This window comes from Anabrus simplex, chromosome 9 (genome assembly GCF_040414725.1).
Source record: "Anabrus simplex isolate iqAnaSimp1 chromosome 9, ASM4041472v1, whole genome shotgun sequence".
In the NCBI taxonomy this organism is placed as follows: Eukaryota; Metazoa; Arthropoda; class Insecta; order Orthoptera; family Tettigoniidae; genus Anabrus; species Anabrus simplex.
The window spans coordinates 55,837,905-55,865,382 of record NC_090273.1 but is presented as its reverse complement, the minus strand read 5'-3'; the positions used below and the strand labels follow the sequence as shown (position 1 = coordinate 55,865,382).

General features: G+C 40.9%; 1 protein-coding gene across 1 annotated transcript in view; it reads left to right on the top strand.

Moving 5' to 3' along the window:
- LOC137502145 (chymotrypsin-2-like) overlaps positions 1-25,586 on the top strand; it is a 42,642-nt gene extending 17,056 nt beyond the window's left edge. The window contains exons 5-7 of the mRNA XM_068229127.1: positions 12,547-12,660; positions 20,356-20,496; positions 25,373-25,586. Coding sequence (XP_068085228.1) covers positions 12,547-12,660; positions 20,356-20,496; positions 25,373-25,540 — 423 coding nt within the window. The 3' untranslated portion in view covers positions 25,541-25,586. The remainder of the gene's footprint in view (positions 1-12,546; positions 12,661-20,355; positions 20,497-25,372) is intronic.
- The last annotated feature ends 1,892 nt before the right edge of the window (positions 25,587-27,478 follow it).

Below are 27,478 nucleotides of genomic sequence, written 5' to 3'. Positions count from 1 at the left end.
AGATTCTCCAGTATTATCAGGCACAGGAGAATCCGATTGTTCCACACATTTTCTCTTATTTCTTATATACTCATTTTCACTGTCCGTTTTTTCAAGCTGTCTTTACTTAGGAGCTTTCCTACATTTTAAAGTGACTTGTTTGTGTTTGGGGAACTCTGTAAAAACTGAAGGGACTTTATTAGGCAGGAGCGTCTATTTAGATGTACTTATACTAAAGTCTTATTCTCTGAAGTGTTTACTGCACACCCTCGATTTTTCTGTAGGAACCCAGAGAGATCCCGGCTTGTCTCCTCTGCGAGATATAGCAACAAGCCACCGTTCTTTCAAAGCACTACTCACTGGAAACTTGTGAAATGAAATTCCACTACCTTTAATGTGTCGTGAATGACAATAAGGAACACAGCAATAAACCATGATTGAACCTGCGAGTGCTTATTATCACAAGAATACACACATTCACAACCAACTCAATACACACGTTTAAAGGCGCGAACCTGGTAAACAGGGAGCAAGGTAGCGATCCTAGCGGCCCGCCAATAAACTGCAGTGTGACCACCTCTATAGCGTTTTACGGGCTCTATTTCCAGGCCTTGTATTATAGCGTAGGCAACGGTACATACACGTCACTGTTTAATTTCACACTCTGGTTAATAGCGTTCAGCGTGAACGTTCGGTCACGATTTCGGATACTACTACGTAGTCCGCGGTTCAGTACCGAATTCCGTCTATCTCTCAGCCACTATACCTTTTGTCGCTACCTAATACTATCGTGCTATAGTAATAATAATAGTAATAATAATAATAATAATAATAATAATATTACTTTCCTCACTGAATGTTCGCGACACATCAAGGTTTTATAAAAAGTTAACACTGGTGTCACGGAGACCAAATCTATACACTATTTATGCGAATTCTACTATTTCACTTGAAATTGAAGTTAAATTCACTTGAACAAAGAGTTAATGGCAGCTTAGCAAAACAGAGCTCCACCGTCGACAAGCTGAGAGTCCCGAGTGAGAGACTGCGCCCTCGGCAGTGGTTTTTACAAGGAGGCACTTTCCCTCTCCCCAAATCTGTATATGGCCTATTCACGGCACATTAGAGGTTTAATAGTACGACTATCAGGTGACCAATATTCGCCTGATGTGATTGAGACATATCCGTACGATTATCCTTCGTTGGATCTCCTTTAACTAATTAATGTTTGTCCTGCCTCCCCCTCTCTACTAGGGTGAAGTCCCGTCTCGGGGATGTGTGGTGACGATATCTAGATGGCCCTCGGTAATTTTCCACGCAGAAATGACCTCCCTCCCTCCAAAAGTTAACAAGTAAGAGGACATTAGAGACTCTAAATAAATAACCCAGTTATATTTATCTGTTTTAAATCGGGAAACGGCTCCAGAATTCAAATTTAATTAATTGTTACATCGTAGATAATTAAGTTGGCTAGTCCGAATTAAAGATGGCTCCCATATTTCGTTTCGAAAAAGTTGGTTTCCCCTCATTCTCTGAGTCTTGAGGAAGGGATGTCTTCTCTTGAATTACGTCATAGGGAATTCCCGATTGCAGCCCCGCCCGAGTCTAGGTAGGCTTGGCTTCTGCCGCGAGTTCCAGCTACACAAAGAAATATATTGCGCAATAGGTCGCAAACAAAGAAATCCTGTCAAAATAACTTTAAAAGACTCAATTTATCTGTCTCTATGATGCGGATATTAATTAATATCGGTCTCCCTTTCTTTGCGTCCATAATTTCAAGGATCAGTATTGACCAAAGGTCCTTGGATCACGTCCCTGTCAGGTGCAATATCCTAGACTTAGATGAGGCAAATGACATAGTCACCATCAAATTCTTTCTTCACGACGCATATTTCTCACTTAATCACTAATACTAGTGTCAACGATGTCAGTCAGGTCGACTTCGCCCTGGTACGATGCCGTGTCTTTCCTGTAGACGTGGGCCGATAACCTTCGATGTTAGGTCCCTTTAAACAACAAGCATCATCATCCTGTAGTCGTTATGTGAAGGTCAGACCATGTCACTCTTTAGCATTAACTGATCACCTCAAACACTGGAAAATTAACTGCAAGTTGCTCCAAGTGAACATTAAGTGCTGGAGTGTACATAAACAGAAGGACATTTTGCTTAACAACGTCACTACTTTCCCTGTCAACCCAGACTGTACTGACGCCACTTGGATACCTATTTGATGACGATGACTGTGGTGATGATGATGGTGATTGGCGTAGGGTTGTGGCAACCCTATCGCCCAGTGGACAACCACTGCAATCAGCCTCCCGAGTATTGGCGGGTAAACCATAGACTTAACTGACATGAGGAAATGCGTGTCAGGCACTGACCATCTAGTGCATAACAAAGTATCGACGCGAAGATCCATGGTAAGCCTAGCAAGCCAGTGGTAGCGTCTTCGAATTGCTTTCAACAATCAAACGAGCCTTGAGTGGAGATAAAAAATAATACCAAAATTGACAAAGTCTTCTACCAGACCTGGCTGGTATGACGGCCAACATGGCTCCGACGAAAGACAGATATTTCTAACGAACAATGTAAGAATTGGGACTATGAATATTTTGATCCTGACTGGAGAAACTGAAGAACTTATCGATATGATGAAGAGGAAAACTCTATCCATATTCGGAATGAGTGAAACAAAATGGAGAAAGGCAGGTAGTAATATTCTCAGAAATGACTACAAATTATTATGGAGTGGACGCGAGGAAGAGGCCAGAAATGGTGTATCTTTCCTGAAAACAAAAAGACATGGACGCCATTACTTAAGTATCTAATAAGAATGATAGAATATAGAATCGTTAAATTATCTATGCAGCTCGAGTCCACAAATTACACGGCAGTGCAGGTATATGCAACACAGGTTGGATGCAGTGCCCAAGAGAAGGAGCAGTTCCGTCAAGATCTAGAAGTTATAATTGATGAAGAATATGTCATCATCATTGGGGACTTAAATGGACAAGATGGGACAGGCAGACTTGGTTATGAGGAAATCACTGGACCACATGAGTTTGGGAACAGAAATGCGTAAGGCGAACAACTGCTTGATTTGTGCAGAAGAAATGGATTGATCATCAAAAATACCTTCTTCCAAAAACAAGACAGCCACAAGATAACAAGATATAGCTGGGATGGAAAACATAAGTCTCTCATCGACTATATCATCACTAACAAAGGAGGAAGGAAATATGTAAGCGATGTCCAAGTTATCTCCAGTGAGAGTATGGACAGTGATTGCAGACCTAAATCATGTGGCTAATACAACCCCGCAGAAAGTAAAAAAGAAAACGTACAGTGAAGTATTCGAAATTTGAAGAAGCCAAGCTGAGGGAAGAATATACCATAAGGATACAGAGACGCTAACCAAAAGGGGAAATGAATACAGTAGAGGAAGAATGGAAATTTTTTAAAGATAGTTTGGTTGGTGAAGCTAAAGACCTATGTGAAGCAACAGGATCGATCATGAAAGAAAAAGAGACACCTTAGTGGAATGACAGATTCAGATTGGCTATAAAAGTGAGAAATTGTGCAAAAAAAGATCCTAGACAAAGAAAAGCAAAGAGATGTACAAGATCCAGGTGGCCAAGAAATGACTAAACTACAGGAACTCTACAGGGCAAAAAACCTTACAGCTAAGAGGATAGTAAGAGAAGAGAAAGAGGAAAAATGGAATGAGTTTGTGGAAAAGTTGGAAGATGACAGCAGAGGAAACAAGAAACTTTTTACAGAGTTATTAAATACAAGCGAAATAACCTAGAAGACATCGAGGTAATAGAGCAGGACAATGGATCAGTAGCACGAGAGAAAGATGGAATTAGGAGAGAATTCAATACCTTCTTTGACAAGCTCCTGAATGAGAGGCATCAAATGTAATTCTAAACAGAGAAATATCTGGAAAAATTGAAGAGCCCAGCAAAATTATGGAGCCATCCAATCACATGGCTTGAGATAGAGAAGAGCCTTAAGAGTATGCAGAAAGGGAATGCTGCAGGAATAGATGAGTTAAGTGTGGACATGTTGAGAGCAGGATGAACCCCAGCAATCCATTGGCTATATAGACTCCTAAATGTAGTATGGAAGCAAAATATCATCCCAGAAGACTGGAAGAAAGGTATATTTGTACCTATATTCAAGAAAGGCAGCAGACGGAAATGTACCATCTACCGTGGCATCACTCTACTCTCTGATGGACTAAAAATTCTGGATAAAATTATAGAGGATAGATTACGAGAAATTGTAGAACCACTTTTAGAAGAGGAACAATATGGCTGTAGGCCTGGAAGATCAACAATAGGTCTTATATTTGCTGTCAGGATGCTAATGGAAAAACATTGGGAAAAAGAGAAGCCTTTATATCTACTGTTCCTTGACATCGAAAAGGCCTATGACAGCATGCCAAGGGAGCTTATTTGGGAGTGCCTACGAAAGCTCAAATTTTGAGACAGTATAACTTCCAAAGTTAAGGTGCTTTACGAGGAAAGTAGAAGCTGTGTACAAGTGGGTTCTGGACTGTCAGACTGGTTTGAGACAAAAAGGGGAATACAACAATGTAGTGCTTTGTCGCCCCTATTATTTATATTGTAATGGATACAATATTAAAGGCGCTAAAAGAAAAGGAGGAACAAGACTTAATAGCATTTGCATTTGCAGATGATGTAGTAATATGTGGTAACTCAGAGAAAGATGTGGAAGAGAGACTGCAGGGGTGGAGTCAGGAGTTTGAGAGATATGGATTAAACATCAACAAGGCTAAAACGGTGCTGTTGAAGGTACGGAAGGGTGACAATCAGTCATAAATCATGCTAAATGGCACTAAGCTGGACAGTGTCATAGAATTTAAGTACTTGGATACTATAATTATAATGCCCAAAGATAACTTAAGTATATATGAAGTAAACAGTCGAATCAGCAAAGCAATACATTTATACCTCGAAGTAAGAATGCTACTATATGGGATAAACAAGTACTACTCAAAACCAAGATGACACTGTATAAATCATACTACACCCCTATCCTCACATACAGCCTGGAAACCGCTACATTAACAAGAAAGGACCACTAGAAACTCCAAGCAGCAGAAATGTTCCTACGCACAATGATCCAGAAAATTAGGAAGGATAAAATCTGGAATGAAAAAGTCAGAAGACGTAGGACTAGAAGGCTCATTACTCCAGAAGATCCAAAAGGCAAGACTGAAGTGGTACGGTCATGTGAAAAGAACGAGTGCCAATAGGTCTGCAAGAAAGGAGTATGAAAGAGAAATAAGGGGAAGGAGACCAGTGGGAAGACCTAGAGAAAAATGGACAGACTTAGTGAAGAAGGTTGTAGAGAAGAAAGGACAGGATTGGGAGCGGATTGTGAACGAAGAATGGCTCATGGACCGAACAAAATGGAAACGGCTCGTATACCACACCTGGGAAACTGGAGTTGGCCAACGATGATTATGATTATGATGATGCTTTTTGTTTGAAGGGGAATAACATCTAGGTCATCGGCCCGTAATCATACTATATGAGACGAAATGTAATGACAGTTTTAAGGTCCAAATCGCATCCACTGACAAGAATTAAAAATGTGATGAAGAATGGATGGATGAATATGAATTTAAAATAATCAACAGATTCAGCTCACAGTACTGAAAGTTCAAAATAATTCAAAAATCGATCCACTGACTAGAATTAAAAGAAGATACGATGATAAATGATTATGAACTTAAAACAGTCGGTGGATTATACACGGAATACCCCACCCTTCCAGAAACTATCTTAAAACAATATTATATACTGTCCAAGGGACTGCTTCCAAAGTATAATCCTGAATCTATGATGATTTTTAATTCAGGCTAACGGACCCTCATAACGGTATTTATCGCTAGGAAAGTGAAAAGCATGGTATTTCTCATGCAGCGTTAAATCATGAGTAACGTAGACTTACGGTGTTCAACACATTGTGGTACTACTCACAGGTAATGCAATATGCACGGGAAACGCAGACCTATTGGTGTTTCTCACATAATGGTGCCACTTATAGGCATTACATACCTATGGTGTTCCTCACGTAGGTGTACTAATCAACGGCACTCGTACTATCCCGTGGTGTTCCTCACATAGTGGTTACGAATCACAGGCAACGCAGACCCACGGTGTCGCTCATATAGTGGTACTAACGACAGGTAACGCCCAGAACCGTGGTGCTTCCCACAGTGGTACTAATCACAAGCAACGTAAGCCCGTGGTGTTCCGCATATAGTGGTACTAATCAGGGGTACTGTAAAATCCATCCTGATTCACCATCTGTTGCTACTAATCATAAACCTATTGTGTACCTAGCATAATGGTACTGCTCGAAAGTAAAAACGATCCATACTGTTCCTCGCGTGATGGCACTAATTACAAGTAATATAATGGTTCTAATTTAATCATTCTTTGGTCGCGCGTCTTATGACAGGTAAGCGGATACCGTGGGTATATTCTTCGCCTGAGTCCCCCACCCAGAGAGGGGTGGACCACTCTTTGTGCATCCATTACAGCACCGCTAAAACATTTCTGTATACTACAGAACCCGGCCACCGTACTGCTAAGCAGGCATGGTAGCCTCAGGTGGAAGAAAAGTTCTTTGACAACAGAAACTCATTCCAAAGCTCGCTAACGCAGAAGACTAATAGGTCTTATCCCGGTCAAAATAGTGCCAGTACCTTCAATCTCGTGAAGAACCAATGTCCTGCGCACTGACTTCCGGAATTTACGGAAATTACAAAACAAAGCAATTGATTGGTTGATCACTTTCTCTTCTCTGTAGTGATATCTGGCTGTGGCACGTCGATTGAGCATCGAGTATCGCAGTGCCAATATTCTAAAACAAATATAACCCGGCATACTGCTCTATCACCAAACACAACTCCTGTCACGCACTATGGAGATTGTTGAGGGAGTACTCGACTGGCGCCTCACCAAACATTGTGGCTTCGTTGAGGATAATGGAAAAATAGACATGTTCTTGCAACTCGAATGCTGATGGAGAAATGTCGAGAGAAACGACTGCAATTTCATATTACTTTCCTCGATCCTCAGGAGATTTCCGACGTATTTCGCAAGAATGCATCCCGTATGCTATTAGCACTATGACGTGTCAGAGCAACTATCGGCTGTGTAGAAATGTTGTGCGTGAGCCCGAACAGTCGACGCTATGCCTTCGGGACCTCAGAGAGCTTCCCTGTGAATATCGATGTCCTCGAAGGGCTCAGCACTGATATGGTTATTGGATTTGTAACGGCGTGTTCATTTGATCCTGATACTCGCCGACGATGTGCACTCTAACAGAACAAATTTCCTCTCCCGGCAAGATGTACGCATAAAAACCAGAAAACGGAATACCAGGAAGCAAATCCAAGTGACGACGAAAAAGAGTAGTTTTGGCAGGAACTGCAAGGAAAGCATCTGCGTGTGCTCCCAGGAAAACCTACTATTTCTATGTAGAGACATGCTTGATGTATTAAGGATAGGTGTAGCTGTCATAGATGCAAAGGCTATGGTACCCGAAATGATGATGGGTGCCATGTCCTGTCAGGAGAAAAGTAGTTTAGCAAATATGATAGTTTCTGATAACTCGGGAATCGTCTGTAGAGCGACTTGACATTAGCAGTGAAGTTCGAGATAAGGTAAATGTGGCATGGATGCAATGGAGGGAAGTAACTGACGTACTTTGAGAAAAGTGAGTTCCTTATCAGAAGTTTGAAGATGTACCAAACATGAGTTGAATACCAGCCGCTAAAAAGAGCACTGAACGCCCATGTCAAACCTAGAAGATGCGAAAAATCACTGGTCGATGGGCGCATCCTTGTTCCAGCCTATCGGCAGCAAGTATTGAGAAACTTCAGAAAAGAACCATTGGTGTCATTGCCATATTCTAAGTTACACAGTGACCAATCTCAACTTCCGTTCTGTAATTAAAATAAATATCTAATGAAGTAGTATGAGTAACTAAAGCCAGTTTCTGATAACCCGTACGAAGAACGGGTAGTTCTGCTAGTCATACATAAACGGAGTTCTTAGGGAATTTTACAGACCTCTTTCAATCAATCAATCAATCAATCAATCAATCAATCAATCAATCAATCAATCAATCAATCAATCAATCAATCAATCAATCAATCAATCAAGTCACCAAAGATCTGCATTTACGGCCGTCGCAGGTGACAGATTCTCTTGGTAAATTAATCAGTCCCTAACTCCTCTTCCAATAAAAAAATATTTTCCCCAATTTACCCTCTTGGATTCCAAATTTATCTTCATATTGTGACCTTTCCTACTTTTAAAGCACTACTCAAACTAATTCGTCTACAAATGTCATCCCAGGCCATCTCTCCGCTGACAGATCTGAACATACCACTTAGACAAGCAGTTCGTCTCCTCTCATCCAAGTGTTCCCAGCCCAAACTTTGCAAAATTTTTGTAACGCTAGTCTTTTCTCGGAAATCACCCAGAACAAATCGAGATGCTTTTCTTTGGATTTTTTCCAGTTCTGGAATCAAGTAATCCTGGTGAGAGTCCCATACATTGAAACCATACTTTTTTTTTTTGCTAGGGGCTTTACGTCGCACCGACACAGATAGGTCTTATGGCGACGATGGGATAGGAAAGGCCTAGGAGTTGGAAGGAAGCGGCCGTGGCCTTAATTAAGGTTCAGCCCCAGCATTTGCCTGCTGTGAAAATGGGAAACTACGGAAAACCATCTTCAGGGCTGCCGATAGTGGGATTCGAACCTACTATCTCACGGATGCAAGGCTCACAGCCGCGTGCCTCTACGCGCACGGCCAACTCGCCCGGTGAACCATACTCTAGTAGGGGTCTTACCAAAGACTTATAAGCCCTTTACTTTCATTCTTACTACAACCCCTAAACACCCTCATAACAATGTGCAGAGACCTGTACCCTTTATTTATTTACAATCCCGTTTATGTGATAACCCCAATGAAGGTCTTTTCTTATGTTAACACCTAGGTACTTTCAGTGATCCCCATAAGGAACTTTCACCCCATTAACGCAGTAATTAAAACTTAGGGTACTTTTCCTATTAGGGAAACTCCCAACCCGGCATTTAAATCCCCTTACCAACATACCATTGCCTGCTGTCCATCTCACAACATTATCGAGGTCTTTTTGCAGTTGCTCACAATCTTGTAACTTATTTATTACCCTAGAGAGTATAACACCATCACCAAAACGCCTTAACTCTGATTACAATTTTTACTCATATCTTTAAATACATATAAGAAAACATAAAGGTCCAGTAAAATTACCTTGAGAAATTCTCCTCTTAATAATTACAGAATCAGATAATGCTTCACCTACTTTATTCCTCTGGGTTTTATTTTCTAGAAATATAGCCACCAATTCAGTTAAATTTTTGTCTAGTCCACTTGCACACATTTTTGCCAGTATTCTCCCATGATCTATCCTATTAAATGCCTTAGATAGTTCAATCGCGATACATTCCATTTGACCTCCTGAATCTAAGGAATCTGTAATATCTTGCTGGACCGAGCTCGATAGCTGCAGTCGCTTAAGTGCGGCCAGTGTCCGGTATTCGGGAGATAGTAGGTTCGAACCCCACTGTCGGCAGCCCTGAAAATGGTTTTCCGTGGTTTCCCATTTTCACACCAGGCAAATGCTGGGGCTGTACCTTAATTAAGGCCACGGCCGCTTCCTTCCAACTCCTAGCCCTTCCCTGTCCCATCGTCGCCATAAAACCCAGTGCCCCCAAACAACATCAAACAATCACTATCACCAACACTACCCGTTACCATCGTGACGTAAACACGCCAAGAGAACATGGCAACCAAGAAACATGAACCAAAACAACACTGGTCCAACAAGAAAAGTATGAAGGTAAAAAGGAAAAACTACAAATACAGGTCAAAATTAAATAAGCAGAAATGCAAGAAAACAAGAGAAAAATAAATCAAGAGACTGGCACCCAAGTGAAATCTCGCGTAGTTTTAAAATTATACACAGAGTAGTTTCATAGAATTACTTAATAGTATTACTAAATAAATTGTTTTTAATTAATCACACACCTTCTTTTCACCAAACGGTTTGGATGTATAACTAGGTACAATTTGGAAACCCAACCTAAAGAAATCTAAGTTAACTAAAAAACTGAACTTAATAAATTCGAGACCCACGACGATACTCAAGATGAAAGAATTTCACCCCAAATATTTTCACGCAGCAGGAAGCAGATCCAACACATAAATGAAGAAGGGACTTACATTGTTGGAGTTTGCAGAAGTACGCTTGTATCCATTAGTCACATAAATGAAATATACTTGAAGTTACTAAATTCATAATAAAAGGAAGACGCTCTCCGAGTCTGATATGGCAGCACTAAGGACTAAATTCTTATGCAGAAACATTGTTATCCAGTATCCATGTGGTAGATCGGAAAGCGATCCAGAAGTGAGGACGAAACACGTCTTACCTCCATCGCACTCCAGCGTTTACTCAAGCATGGCGTCTCACGCCAACAGGCAGCATGGCCCTCAACCAACGAAGGGGAGAGTGAGAGACTCGCTCTCAAGGTGACACTACAACTTAGGGCAGGAGTTCGTACCATACAATTTTAAGGATTCCAAGAGAAAACATTAAAGCAATAAAATGTGAGCAAAGCCACGTAGAAAGTACTAGTGGAATGCAAGGCGGAAATAATTTACGAATGACACCCATTTCTATAGCACGAATGCAGTTTCGAAATATGGTTGGGGAGAGCTAAAACCTCATCACGAACGTGACAACATATATGTCTCAATCCTTTATCACAAGAAAACATATTTTAACTATATTTCCATGTAAACTGTCTTTTAAGTACGTGTTACTCAAATATCTATCATCCGCTCCCTGGCTCGTGACAGTCCAAGCCTCATTTCCTAACTCCGGTGTCCAGGTTGGTTGTTCTCTTTCTCGTGTATAGCTCATTCCATGTTAAGGAAACAGTAGTGCTCTTGTTGCCATATCGAACGGCCCTGCTCAACAGCATTATGGATAAACCGCGGCTTATATATTGGTGAAACTAAGTACTTAATATCAAAATAAACGAAGGAAGGCGGTAAGCTGTAAATTAGTTTTTTGAAATCTAGGGTGCAGGTCTGTAGGGCGGGGGATAGCTTATTTAAGGTTTTACAGCAACATGGACAAACTATTGCACATACGAAACCTCAGTATTAAAAATCAAGGCAGTGTGGGAGAAAATAGACAATAGACATATTTATATGCTCGGGGTGGGCAGTGCAGTTAAGTGCTTTTAATAAATTTGCCCAGGCAACACCGGGTACCACTGTGCCGTCGGATCTACCCACGAAAAGAATGTGAACAATTAAATGCGCTTTCGAAAAAGTGGTAAAAATGTGGCAAAAATAAAATGCGCTTAAAGAACAAAAGCTAAATAACAGAACCAAGCACAGATAAACATCATAGCGAATTTCTATATCAGTACAAGTCATGCCGTGATGTATCGCTGTACAGCACAGCATCAGAATTTTCAGTCCCAACTGCTGTACAAGAATATTAGAACGAACGAACGAACCCGGCCCATCCAAACAGCACAGCACACACAGAAGCACAACTCAAATCCACTTACACACCCATTCGCGGCTACAAGCATTAACCTTTCACTCAATACACACACATACAACATTCACTCACGACTTACGCTCCGATGTTCGCAGCCCAGAAGCCTTGGGTTCGAAAGGAACCTCCCAGTAATTGCTCAAGAGAGCGACAAATAATTAGTGAGAATCTAACGCTGGATGCAACCAGCCACCAAGACTACGTTTGAGAAGGGAAGGGGAAGGGACAGGAGGGGGAACGACCAATGTAGAAACTCACTCACAGCGCAGGCGCACTTCAAGTGTCTGTTAGAGTCTTGTGAGAGAGCGTAATAGAAGTTTCTCGTAACACAATTTCTTAAATATAAAATGAAAATATTTCTTAAATGAAAATATCTGTGATAACATACATAAATAAATATATGACTTTTCTTCAACCGTGTTAAGCTGCCGGCTATTCACAGCGTAACGGATTAAGTGTAACATAGACCAGAGCAACTCAGAAGGAAAATGAAGGAAGGCAACAAAGTGATGGCTGTTCCTGCCATTGTGCTTCCTCCCTGCGGATGTATTTCTTAAACAGTAATTATTTTGATAACTTGCGGCCAAAAACATACCTTATACATTATATTTCTTTCATAACACAAGATATAAAATACATTAAGATATTCATTATTCACGAGGTATTATGAGCGTCTAAGAGGGGGTGAGTTCACTCCTTGTAAGACAATACGAGCAATATTGTTTTCTTAACATGGAATGAGCTATAGATTTGTGTATCATCACAAGATGGCATATGTACAGTATATGTATGTTATGTTTGTATGTACCGGTATGTAAACTTCGCCTTTGTTGTATGAAGTAATAAGACGTCACTTTTTTCAGAGAAATTAATATGTACCGTAACTTACAGCTACCTGTGCCGATGACCTTCATTGATGCTCACAGCAAGATCACACCAATACCTGCACAAGATCAGAGGCTGACGAACACTGAAGTCACTCTGGTCGGATGGGGAATAACGTCTGTAAGTATCGCCCGCACGGTAATAATGGATTTCAGCAGGCTGGGTCCTTAAACTAAATTGTCTGGTTTCTTGGTGACTGCGTGTAATTCTTAGCACAAACAGCTTTAAAGGAGGCCACAAAGATATCTAAGTATTAAAAAGTTTTCCTCATACCAAATTATTTCAGTGTGCTTATATTAACAGTCTAATGATCTTCTTTTTAGTAACTTTAATGTTTTTGAAGATATGTAATAGCTTTGGCTGGGTACCTCGGCGGACGGCAAATTGAAAACCTCAGGAAGCTTACAATAGTTCGCACACCGAAGACGAATGTTTTATTGTATCTCAGACAATGAGGTCTTTTCTGGTTATTGCACGAAGCCAATGAACTGATGATGCGCATGCAAGTAGCTTACAAGCTGAATATATTATACTCCTTATCCCTCCTCACTTCGTCTTCCTGCTTCTGCTGCTGTAGTTCCTCCAGGATTAGCGAAACGTAGTCGTATTTTGTTGTCAACATCATTGAACCCGACAAGTTCCTGTTATCGCCTCGTATCTTGGGCCCTTTTGCTCTTCGTAGCTCGGGTAGTAAGTAGAAGCTCAACGGGTCTTTAGGTGTCATGGATTTCATTCTTTTCTTTCACACTCGTGCACAATCTTACCTGCTCACGCTGAAAATTGTTCCACTTCGACCAACCTTACACTGGTCGTGTAATTTACATCCTCATCACACCCACCTTATCTTTCCAGCATGCAGCCAAGGTATTCTAAACTGCCGGAGTTTAGCAGTGGTTGGGAGTTCAGAAAAATGTATGTCGTTGGAACCATTGGACTTTCGAAAGTGCATGAAGATGTTCGTTCTTTGATTCCTTTGTGTTCGAAAAATGTTCACAAGTTTTTTAAATAGCACGTAGTCACTAATAACTGCACCACTACCAATTATCAGGAATGCCTTATGAAGATCTTTTGTGATTTTCGATGTCAGGAAAATCATGACAATGATTGAAAGGAGCGGAGTAAGAACATTACGCTGGTGGACTCCAACTTAGCCAGCAGGGCATCTCACATGTAGTTAAAATCCTTGTAAGATACGTATCCTGAAAAAAAATCAGATATGATTCTGGAACAGCGTGAGCTCGTAACACATACAACCTGTCTTGGATCGCACTTTTAGTTTTCTTCTGGTTAATTTTTAGTGCTGAAACGCCCGGCTCCATAGCTAAATAGTTAGCGTGCTCGCCTTTGATCACAGGGGTTCCGGGTTCGATTCCCGGCAGTGTCGGGAATTTTAACTATCATTGGCTAATGTCGCTGGCACGGGGATTGAGGGAATATGTTGTTTTCATCATAATTTCATCCTCATAACGATTCTCATTTCGCGTACGGGTGTCAACTTGAAAGACCTGCATCTGGCGAACCGAACTTGTCCTCGGACACTCCCGGCACTAAAAGCCATAGGCCATTTCATTTTTATTTTATTTTTTGTGCTAAAAATTCGTATGAAATTTTTAATTCTTACATGATTGTTTCATGTTCACTAGCATCACTGCTGAAGACAGGGAAGGCTTTCTTATCCCAAAGTAAACTCCTGCGCAACTACCAGCACCAACATGAAAAGTTGTGATGAAATAGTACCACTCCGTTCTACGCCACCCTTCCTAGCAACTTTACGCACAACGCAGTCCTCGTCGAATTCGATGAACATGGTTCCTTGCTCATAAATGTACATGATCATTCTCTTGTATCTGCGCTGGATGCTAGGATTACCTATAACCTTAAAGTCGTAGATTTAAGACTTTTTCGCGATTCAAGCTTCCCGTGAAAGTGCACACAAGCACTGCTGAACACTTTCCTGAAACCAGCTTCTTCAACGAGGTTCTAACTCTCTTGTTATTGGTTGTTCAGCAGTTTGAAAAATGGATAATTGAGTGATGGGCCGATAGAAGACTTGCTCGGCAGATCCTTTTTGTAAATCCGTGAATGAGGGGTAAATGAGACGGCCAAAATTTCTATAGGTTGATGGATGAAATTTTAGCTACACAAGTTATAAACACTGAACCGAGAGAAAAGGGAGACTACGCGTTAAGTGTTATCACTTCATCGTCACAATAATACAACAACAGTTTACAATACCCACTCCGTGACCCATGCCCTTTACAAAAGTAAAAATGTATGCCGTCCTGTCGAAGTCGTTCTACATTTATGGGTCGAGCGGGAGATGAAACAGAACTACGACAATTACTACCCTTTATAAACTATAAGCCAACGGCCGTAGCCGTGTTGAAACACCGGATCCCGTGAGATCTCCGAAGTTAAGCAACATTGGGCGTGGTCAGGAGTTGGATGGGCTGCCACGCGCTGTTGGTGGGGGGTAAGGGAATGGAGGAGCGGAAAGGAACTGGCCACCCTACCGCACGTAAACTCCGGCTCAGGAACACCTCTGCGGAGGTTCGGACCTGCCTTCGGGCAGAATAACCCTTACCTATAAACTATAATATACTGCGATGATAAACGGAAGTGCTTGAAGCATGCTGCCAGATATTTCTCTACAGGGTAGTTATGAACAGCCAGGCACGTTCCATCTTTAACACGCCTTTGTCAACACCGAAACATCTCTCGCCGGTAGCATGTTGTTGTTTACATCCGTATACGTGAGGTACCAACAGGCAGACGTAATTGTACACTGGTGTTCATTAAAAAGTGTCGTGACCCTCATTTCAGGCAAGAAATCAGTACAGCCTTCATAACCACCCACTACCTGCTTACACTCTCTCTGTCACTGGTCACATGCATTAGACGTGTAACACATCCACACATCTGAAGGGTGAGAGAAGGATGGATACATCTAGCATGAACGAAACACGCGCGGAGGGGAAGTTACTTGCTCCCCCACCATCCCGCACGCTCCCCTGTTTAGATTGTTAAGATGTGCTAGAGAGGGGAATGAGGGGAGGAACCACACGACTCCATGAAAGTAAGGGACGTACAGCGTACGTCTACTCATTGAGGGTCAAATTCTTCGCTTTCTTTGTAATACTTATGTGCGAAAGCTGGCTGAAATGTTAGCGGTCTCGACCTTGACTTCATTATGAAATCGCATCGCGCTCAACCACTGTAAGAAAGATGATGATGATGATGATGATGATGATGATGCTTGTTGTTTGAAAGGGCCTAACATCTAGGTCATCGACCCCTAATGGTAAGAAATGTAATGACAAATTAAAAGTTCAAAATCAAACACTGACTAAAATAAAAATGCCATGAAGAATGAAGGGTGGGAGGGATATGAATGTAAAACAATCAGGGGATCCGACCCAAAAACTAACATAAAATAGTATTACTGACCAAGGGACCACTTCTGATGCACAATCCTGAATCGACTAGACGTGTTGGCTAAGGGGTCCAAAAGCCAGGTCAACGGCCCCTCAAAATAGTACTTATCGCTATTACAGTAGAACCATGGTATTTGTCATGTTGGGGTACTAATCAAAAGTAGCGCAGATTCATGGTATTCCACACATGATGGTACAACTCACAGGTATTGTAGTTCGCACAGGTAACACAGACCTATGGTGTTTCTCACATAATGGCGCCACTCATAGGCAACACAAACCGATGGTGTTCTTCACCTACGTGAACTAATCACGGACGCCGGTATTCCCGTGGTGTTCCTCATATAGTGGGTACTAACCACAGGCAACGCAGACCCACGTTGTCGTTCATATAGTGGTTCTAACCACAGGCAACGCCTAAACCCGTGGTGTTTCTCACAATGATACTAATCACGGGTACTGGAAACTCACAGTGAACCACTCTCTGCTACTACTAACCACAAACCTTTGGTGTAATAGTGGTACAACCCGCAAATAAAGGCGACCCTTGGTGTTCCCCGCGAGATGGTAATAATCAAAAGTATTTTCATGGTTCTAATACAATCATCCCTTGGTCGCCCCTTTTTAGTCGCTTCTCACGACAGACAGGGGATACCGTGCGTGTATTTTTCTCTTGCATCCCCCACCCACAGGGGGTAGAGAGAGAGAGAGAGAGAGAGAGAGAGAGAGAGAGAGAGAGAGAGAAAAGAAGCGGAAGAAGAAGAAGAAGAAGAAGGAGAAGAAGGGATCCGTAACTTCGAAAAATGAAGTAACGGACGAAGAAAGGCAAGGGCCACGAGAGGCGTGAAAATGAAAGGCTCCCTAGGCCTCGAATGCTCTAATACCGCCGGGGTAAAAAAGAACAAGAGTTCATCAACAGAGGTCGGACAGGATAGACGAAAGTGAGGAACCTGGCGCATGTAAGTGGAAGCAATGCCAGGACTCAGCTAAGGGCCTCGTGGTCGCCAACCCACACTCCCAAGTTGAGAGCCCCTTGGGCCCTTTTTAGTCTCCTCTTAAGGCAGGCAGGGGATACCATGGGTGGATTCTTCATCTGCGTACCCCACCCACAAGGGTCTGTAAGAAAGAATGCCCTTATTTTAGTGAATATGGGCCCTGTTAAATTAAACTACTTGAATGCTCTTACAAGCAATGCCAGAAGAATAATGAATATAGTTTCCACTAAAATATGCACGGATATCATTTTTTAACGAAAGAAATGAAGATGAATGTAGGTAACCGTTTCATTTAAAAACCTACGACCTACTCTTTTACTGGAACATTATACTAAGTTTCCTTTCTTAATAAAATTGTGGAAAATGGGAGATAAATTAAATTGAATAAAATTACGTATAAAAATAAAAGGCAGAGATAATTCATCCATTTAAAAAGACCTGTAAAAGAAGAATTTTGTTTACAATCTAAAAAATATAGAATAATGAGAGGTGAGTTGTAAGAAAGAAAAATAAGATATTCTCATAATATTATAATAAACTATCTTAAAAGAACCAAAAAAGCGCATTTTCTAAGAAAATAAATAAGTAAAATGACCACTTCCTGTGCTCGAAAGTAATTGCATTTCAATTAAATGGAAAGTAGAGTATAAGCGAAAACAATGCACTAGTTTTCCACAAAACAATTTTATAGCCATAAAGTAATTGTAGGAAACTAATCGTGGGAAACGGAAACTGAATGGTTCTTCCTTACTCGATTAACAGGACGACCATCAATAGTCATTGTACAAAATTTCATTGAGTCTTCGAGGAATGGAGGAGACCAGAGAACTACACATGCAAGGTTCAGGTGTGCGTTCTTGTCACGACTTCCACTCTCCACTCATCAACGACCATAATGTATTCTATGGGATTGAGATTAAGTGACTTAGCGGGACAGTCCAATGTTGACACTTTCGGTTGTTCCAACAACCACGTTCTGGTGGTGTGTGATGTATGCACGCTGCTGTTTTCGTGGTAGGGTTATCCTCCGTGTGGTAGAGAACTCGAACAATAGGAAGCTTTTAGAATCTGACTATATTCTTCGGAGTCCATCCTATGTAAGGCTTTCACCAACTCTCCTAATCCATTGGATGTCATCCACACCCAAAAGCCCACGCTAATTCGTCTACTCCGTAACAAAATGTTGAAGAGAATTGCACGTTTTGTCGGGTCACCACATCGATAGGTAGCTATCGGCGTCTGGTGAGAAAACCTTGTCTCACCACTCAACAGACTCCCAGAAGTCTTGCTGCGATGGAAGATACTGACGGCAGAAAACCACGCGTGATTCTTGGTGCTCAGATGTAAGGACACCTTTCTGGCAGGCCTTCGGTGATAGATGCCAGCAGGATGAAAACGCCGGTGGACTTTCAACGCATTCACCGGCAGGCCTAGGATTCTGATGTGCATTGTAGTTAGAAGAAAAGTATTTTCGTTTCTGGCTTCTAAAATAGCTTTGACTTGCTCCCTAGCTGTCTTACATGGTTGCTCCGATCGTCTAAGAGTTTTAAGGCCTTCCGTGCCCTCTTCCTGGTATCTTCTTATCCAACACCGAACTGTGTCTTCTGAGGGAATGACCTCTTCAACAGTACCTGATATCGGATGACCACATTCCTACTTACCTACAATGCGGCCCCTCCTCACCTCTGATGTGTAAGGCATGACGGATGATGTGTAGTCAGTGTAATGCATGGATACTCCATTCACTTGAAGGAGGAGGGAGTGTTTTTTCAAACTTCAAATCATTGTGGAGTTATGAGTTATTCAAGCACTTTTCATACGGTCGAACGTGTCCTTTATTCCCACACCCCTTTCCCCTGCGCACAGTCAGTGAAGAGAGAGACGGAAGTAAGACGGTAGAGTAAAAGCACTGAAATCTTATAACAAGCGCCGATTACTGAAGCATTTTATCGTCTGCATGCAACTCCGTTGTTTTAGCAGTTTGGAAACACTGAATTACATGAGATAACCATGTTCATGCGAGACTGATCATGATGAGTATTCGAATGGATCGAGGTGCCGTGTGCTGTTCTATATATCCGAAAGTATACTACAGGTCCACAAGTTATTCACAGGGGAAAACGTGCTAAGTAGGTCATTATTTTCTTTTCTTTTCACGAACAGTCATGTTATATAAAAATATTCCTTTTTATTTTGACCATATTTTAAACCTTTATAAAGCCATTAAATTTGAAATAACTGCTGAAAATATTTCCCATAGGGTGTATTATTACTATTACTCCTACTTCTACTACTAATAATAATAATAACATCGCGTTTTATCCTCAAAAACTAAAGCGAAAATAACCTGGTATTAAATAATAACGATTATCACATTGCAGCTGCGTTTGAAAATCCATTCCTATGGAGTTATTTCCAGCGCTGATCAAACACTTAAATGCAATACGTATTGGGGCGGGCTTACATCGTGTACATTCCTTCAAATTAAATCACAGTTACTGGTTTTCCTTTATCAGGAAACGCCAGTACATCCAGAATGTTTGACCGTAGAAACATCTTAATCATTTCCAGAGAAAATGGAATTAGGAGTGACCTCTGAGTGCGTAACGTTACAAGCCACACTTGCTGGAAGACGAACACCTGTGATGTTGCCTCGCTGCTTCCCCTTCATCCTCAGGGTTGGCCAAAATCTACGCCCAAATCTTACCTGTTTTCCTCTACACCTGGAATTCTTCTGATCACGGGTGTACACGTCACATGAAGGCGTACTGAAATGAAATGGCGTATGGCTTTTAGTGCCGGGAGTGTCCGAGGACATGTTTGGCTCGCCAGCTGAAGATCTCTCGATTTGACTCCCCTAGGCGAACTGCGCGTCGTGATGAAGATGAAATGATGATGAAGACGACACATACACGTTCATCTTCGACATTTTATCATTACATTTTGAACTTACGAGGTTATAATATTGTGTGCCAAGAGTGAACACATCTTTCACATGCTGGACGGACAAACCGCATTTCAATTACAGTACATCCCATGCCGAACATCTCAGTCTTAACAACAACCAGCATTGCGGTTTCCTTTCGCTCGACAACCAGTATTGAAAGCAAAGAGTAACCAGCGCATATTTGTATCTCCATTCACGAGTCTACTTCTGTCTTGGTAACGTTACCTCCGCCACTTGTCTCACATGACAGCGATTATACCCAAAGAAAGCTGATAAGTGAGGATTTTTGATAAATGATTACAGTTAAGCAGACCACACCATCACCAAATAACAGATAAAGATATTGTAATTGACAAATTAACTTAATTGATGTTAACTCTCTTTATGAACTGGGAACTGTCAGCACGTCCAACTTCTTGTTCTGTTATTTTGTTTTCAGACGGAAGAACCACTTCTTCCAACATACCTTCAAAAACTGGAGCACGTTCCAGTCAACCAAACACTATGTGAACGAACACAATACAATCCAAGTAAAGTTCTGTGCCACTATCCCACTCGAGCTACAGGAACTGCGTGCCCGGTAAGTAGCCTTTCAGAAACTGAGCACTCTTTGGGTAGTTTACTGTTGTTTGTTGTAATCCGACTGGTCTTCATTAATAGATCAGTACTCTGACACTTTGTTCCAAGATGTAACATTACAAACTTAGTTACACTCCATCCATAAGTCTAAGTCATCGGCGCAATCTAAGCTGCTCACTGTATTTTTACCAAATTTAGTGAAAGCGTACAAACTTCAGTAACCAGATCAGGGGAATGATCAATATAGATAAAGAATTTTGCCTTGTCCCTTACATCCGACTTCCTTAAAGTATTTAAAATTGTGTTAGACTCCGTGAAACAACAATATAGATTCAATTCCTTCGATAAATTTGACATTGCCATAAATAACTCTGATCACTAATACCACAGTGAACTATCAGAACCTGGGATGCGTTTCCGTTCAGAAAGAACACGCATCGCTAACTTCTACTTCCGAACGTCACTAAAATACTTACATTTAATTAGAAAATGTTTAATACCGAACACATACTTTGCATGTTCACAATATAGTTTTGGATAATTCACACAGATCATTAGCTGTTTGTTGGTTCCTCAACATGAGGGCCTTATGTGGATCCAGGGCTTGTTGTTACTGCCAAAAGCCCTACTGCCTTTTCTGCGCTTGGCTGTAACCTCCAGTCACGAAACAATTGCCCCATATTAGATAGATCTCTGGTTAGAATAACCTCGGTAACTTCGAGTCTATGTGGCTAACAGCAAGGGCCCAGTCATCTGCGTACCCAAACTTCCTAGATGTTCTCTCTGGCATATATTAACAGGACAAAAAGGAAGCCAGAACAGAACCTTGTGGGAGACCATTATTAAGATTCCTCAGTGAGCTCATACGAACTAGTACCGATTTGAGTCCGGAAGTTTCTGTTACTGAGCATGTTGTTAATAAGGTTTCCAAAGTGCAGACATAGAATGATTCGTAGAAGTTTGAGAATCAATCCTAGTCTCCACGCAGTATCATATGCTGTTAATAGATCAACGAAGGCAATTGAATTTTTCTGATATTTCTGAAAATTAGCCTGAATGGATGTTGGATAGAAAGGACCTGATCTGTACAGCTTCGGTGCGGGAGGAGACCAGCTTGTACAACAGGTAATTTTTTTTAAATGATTGGCAAATACGGTTATAAACCATTCTTTCCAGAAGTTTATAGGTCATGCTAAGCAGGGAATGGGTCTATAGCTTTGAGGTTCGTTGTTAGGTTTGCCAGGTTTAAGAATAGCAATAATTTTTGTCCTCTTCAATTTATGTGGTGTATAGCCTGATAGAAGCGTGTCTGTGAAATATTTAGCAAGCCATATTCTTACATTTTTCCCAGAGTTGGGAAGAAACTCTGGATGAATATCATCGAAACCTGGAGCCTTCCCTACTTTCATATCCGTATGTGCTACAGTAACTTCTTCTGGAGTGAATGGAGTGGAATATTCAGAATTCGAGGTGCATATTGCCTTGAGCTCTCCTAATTCCTTCTTACCTCTGATCGTGTTGACTCTTGAAGTGTTGACTATGTTGGACGGAATTTGATTAGCTGTAACTGCTCCCTTGGTACGGTGTGGCGGTTTGCCTTCACCAAGCTTCCTAAGGAGAGACCAGGCATTTCTACTTGATTTTTGGAAGTACATGGATTCAGCGGTCTCTGTCCACTTAGCACGTCTTGCAGCTTGCTTGGCATAGCAGTTCATCAGCTATTTCTCGGTCGTTACTTACACAGAATTCCTCATAAAATTGCTCACATTTCTCAGTCCAGCCAGGGACATATTCCCTACGATAGCCTCTTGAGACACATTTCTTTGCTGTACTTATGATAGCACCAACAAATCACTTGTAATTGGACCTTATGGTAGGAATCCAACAGACGCATTTATCAAGGTTTTCCGAGAACTGTGTCCAGTTAGCTTTCTTGAAGTTATATCTAGGTTGTGGAAAGGACCTTATTATTGGGCTACTGTGGCCCATTTCCAGAAGAACTGGTCGATTTTGGCTGTGTGGAAAGTCTGCCATAACCTATCTCGACATTGGCAAGGGTTGGAGATTATTATCGAATGAGACAAAACACAGGTCGGGATTATGGTCTGTCTTCCAGGCTGCGGACCAAAATGTACATAGATCTTTGGCATCAAAAAAAAAAAAAAAAAATGATTGAGGTTGTGTTGTTCAGTCCAATCAACCAAAACTATTCCATTATCATCAATGCGAGAATATTTCCACAATTCATGGCGGCTATTAAAATCTCCCACATATATCGTAGGATGACTATGAGTATGGGGTACATGCGCATGTCACGTTATCCCCTGAGGTTTATAAATATTAACCACAGTAACTTCTCCTATCTTGGAAACAATCTCATGGATACCAAAATCAGAACTAATGGAAATAACATATGCATTTTCTATATTGGTTCGTACATATGTTTCAATGCCGTAGACCTTGTCATAGGTGAAACCTAGTAATTCAAAGCCAGGTATGGAGCCTCTTGAAAGAAGTTTGGTTACCTCTCCTGCATGTGTTTCCTGAATCAGGGCTGTGTCAAAGCTGTTATCGACCAAGATCTCGTGTAATACTTGGCATTTAGATCGACTTAAACCTTCTATATTTAACTGACAAATCGTCAGGCAATGACCTAACTTTCTAGACAGTGGGACCACAGAAGAACTTCTCAAAGACTTGCATTCCATTGTATGATGTGATTTATGCCAGGAGATCCAAAGGATTATCTGGCAACCAGTGTTGTTGCTTAGTTAGCACCACCCGAAGGACACGTGAAGGTAAATTTCAGGTAAAACCAACAAACGTTGAGTAACGTTGGCCCCGCAATCAAAAGTGTAGACTCAGTGTCTTAGGAACATCGGGGAGGCCATACATAGCGTCTATCTTCTCCATGACTACCATGGTATTGGTGGCAATTCAAACAAAATGGCTGACACTTAAGGCAAAGGATGTAAACCTATATATCAAGTGTCTCTCTTCGTAGACTTATCTACGGATCGAATGCACGCAAAAACAATATGGCTGATAGCCTACTTAGGGCACGGCAGCAAGAAATATGTATCCCTAAAATAAGGTGATAGACGATCACAAACTCTCTAGATAACACTAACGCACACTAAACACTTAATGCAGTTTTAAAAATACTGCCTAGAAACCACAAACGGAGCGTAGTTCTAACATATAGATGGAGATCAGACGCACAGAAACTACACTCGAACTTAAGTCATATTTCGTCTACATGCATTGCAGTAGTTGAATAATATCGACTGCATTTCAGACCAGAAAGATGTGACTCCTTAAAAGGAGTACCATATGAGGTCATGGGTACGTTCCATGTGCCTTTTTTATATGTTTCCTTACGTTTTTCCACAAATTTTCTAGGGTGGCAATAGTGCCTTTTGACAGACACATCTCACTTATTCTTTATCATGCATTTCACAACAGGTATACTGGGCATCACAGGAGCCTCCTGTGTGGACGCAGATACACTATCGCGTCCAGGGAATGCTCTACAACTCAGTGGACGTTTCCACCTAAGCAAAATCACAGGAGAGCGATACTGAACTCTATTATTTTATAAATGATGACTCCTCCTTACAAATATTACAAATCGGAACTGGTATCACCGTGTTCAGTAATAGCTGAAACAGACCGAACATATAAACTCACTATGGTTTACCATAACCGGAGGCTCAATTGTAATAGTTAGAGCCCGAAACTTAGGCAAAATACCTTTTTTATTTGGGTGTTTATATCGAAGTGTCAAATAGATAAACATTTTTCCGTATGTTTGGGAACCGTAGGGCCAGCTTTTATTTGATCATTTTTCTCTATTTTAGCTTACGGTGCCTATTTGATAGTTCAGTGGTTTTGTTTGCCTCTTTTGAGTTGCAGTGGGTATTCTCGGCTGTTATTTATATATTACAATTAAGCAATAGAAATAAAGTAAAATATGAGCCCATGTCCTGTTAATAATAAACAAGAATTTAAAGTTAATAGGTAAAAAGTACATTTACATAAACGATATTTTAATATTACACAAATCCCTGCCAAAAACTCACTGCACAAGCCAAATGGTCGAGAGGGTTGACAGGTCCCGTTCCCGCTACGAAAGATTACATTAAGTGGTGGTGGTAATTTTTGTTTTAAGAGAAAGGACAACTTGGTAACCATCTTCCATTAACACTAATCAGAAGGAAAATGGAAGAGGTCTGACGCTTCGAAAAATGAAGGTATCGGCAATGGAAAGTAAAGGGGCACAAGGGGCGTGAAAATAAACTCCCTAAGGGCGAAAACATTAGGCTATACGGTCGGAGTCGGAAAAGAACAAGAGTTAACCAAGTGAGTTTGGGTATGAAAGACAAGACAAAAATAAGTTGAAGCAACGCCAGACTCAGCTAGGGGCACCGTGGTCGCTAATACACACCCCCAAGTGAGGGCCCCTGTTCCCGTTTTTAGTCAAGTCTTTTGGCTGGCAGGAGATACCGTTGTTATTATATCATCCCCACCCACAGGGGGACGTAAGATTAAGTAGTAAAATGGGATGCAGATGTGCATTAAGTGACTTAAGCCATATTTATTATTTTAGGACCCATTTTTTTCATTGTAAATGCCTATTTTAATTATTTTACCGACTATTTCTTTAAGTTTAAGTGATTATTTACCTGCCATTTTTAGCCAAAATAAATGCCTGAACTTCTGGGCTCTAGTAATAGTACATTATGGAGAGAAGGGATCATTTGTACGTATTTGTTACAAATAACTAGTACGGCTATTTCTTTAAATGTCGAAATGAGAAATGTTTAATGTACCTTGCTCCCTTACCATTTCTGTAACATTCTTTTTTTCTTCCTCAGGGCGATTCCGGTGGACCTGTCTTCATGGACGGACTGCAGGTTGGAATTGTGAGCTTTTCAGGATTATTCGGAAGCTATTTCACTCGTAATTTTACTGTAGCGTTCAACACTCGTGTTTCAGGCTACAGAGACTGGATTGATGCGAAGATAAGATCTGATATATCTTAGACACATTTTCACAATACAATCTTTATACCTGAATTAGGAATACCATTCAAGTACTGTAATGTGCCTTGGTTGAAAATAATAATATGAGCATCTGTCATTCTCGTTTTTCCTGTTGTAACGGTCTGCTCCTAGTCCCTACAATGCTAAATTCCACAGCTCTACCCATGTCCTATGTTATGAAATTTCGGATTTAGCTATTGCAACTGTTTGTTATTCACTACTGTCAGTAGGGTACCTCGGTATCGGTAGACGGGAAATAAATAACTGTGAGAACTTCTCTCCTTGAACCTTCCTTCCTATCAGTTAAGGAAATAAGCAACAGCAAAAATTACGAAAAAATGACTGCTCTGATGAAATCGTAATTCAGGTAAGGCCGGAAACCGATAATATATGAGTAATTTTGTTTGAAATTGTAAACCATATGTTTCTAAAATACGATATTAAAGCATCAAATTAAAGCCACAAATATGAAAAGCACGGTGTAATTTTCGCTAATTAATAGGCGATGTGGAACATTAACGGTACTAAGATTTGTAAATGACATAATGCGCGCGCTCGTACCTCATATGAGAGGCAGTTTATCGGTCAAGAAACCGATGCTACTGAGGGTATCGTCAAGATGACCACGTGGTACTTCGGTACTTACAGGCAATCTAATTGCGCAACAGTCGCCTTGGCAGGCTAAGGCCCTAATAGAATGGTAGGACGGCCTTAAATTTTAATGTAGTAATATTTATTTATTTATTTATTTATTTATTTATTTATTTATTTATTTATTTATTTATTTATTTATTTATTTATTTATTTATTTATTTATTTATTTATTTATTCAGTTAGTTAGTTATTTAGTTATTTATGCAAGCTTGCGGACGAAGTCTGCGCGGGCCTATTTAAGCCCCGGGCCCGTCTGCATTGCAGACTTTGCAGGCCCTAATATTAAGCATCTGAAACCACTAAGTATTCAGGTGACGTTTCGTCTATATGACATTACTGTACTTTTAATAATTTAATTGACTTTGTTGTAATAACATTTGGTGATCCTCCATGTACAATGAACTCTCACAGCACACATACAAATAAATGAATTGTCACTGCAAAGTACTTATAAAAACTAAATCGTTCACATTCAACAATTAGGCTACATAAAACCACACTGAATCTCTTTTCCGAGAAGAGAGGGGGAGAAGATTTTACTGTACGATGCCTGGAAAGCACGACGCTTTCACAAAGAGCGCTTAACGGGCCCAGTTTCTGATGAATACAGATCCTTCTATGGTATGCATCAATAACGGTTTAATGCCTCATCAGTACGTCGAAATGACGCTGGGAAACCGTATCAATGGAGAGCTATAGAGTCGAGGTTTGTATGAGTTTCAACAAGATGACAGGTATAAAGTCAACATTCCGCCCCCTCTGTTGGAAGTGGACACATTGCATGTGAAATTCTTCTTATATGCAATGTTGTCTCCTAGTGGATGATGGATGTGTAGACCTGTTAGATTAACAGGGACACACTGATTGATTAAATAAATTACATACCTTCAAGATCCTAGATAAACATTTTCTAATAATTTACGAGTTGTTGAACGTGAATTACATGCAGAGAGCATAGTGGTTATCAAAGTCAAGGTAGTGACTGGGTTGAGATGGAATTCTGTGGGGGCGGAGCTGAATAAAAAAGTTATATAGATAAATGAACAAGGACAGGTGGAGTTCGTTTCTCGAAAAAGCGCGGGTTAGTGGGTAGCAGTCAAGCCTCAATGGGCAACAGAACCGAACGGAACCGAAGTTCAATTCCTGATAGGAGGGATTTTAGAGCTGTCTGTTGTCGCTGATGATTTACGTAAGGAATGATATACTGCAAGCCTAGGTCGCATCTCTCCTGTTGTACTCATATATGAAAATGAAAACCTACAACCTGTTTTCCAGTCTTTGACC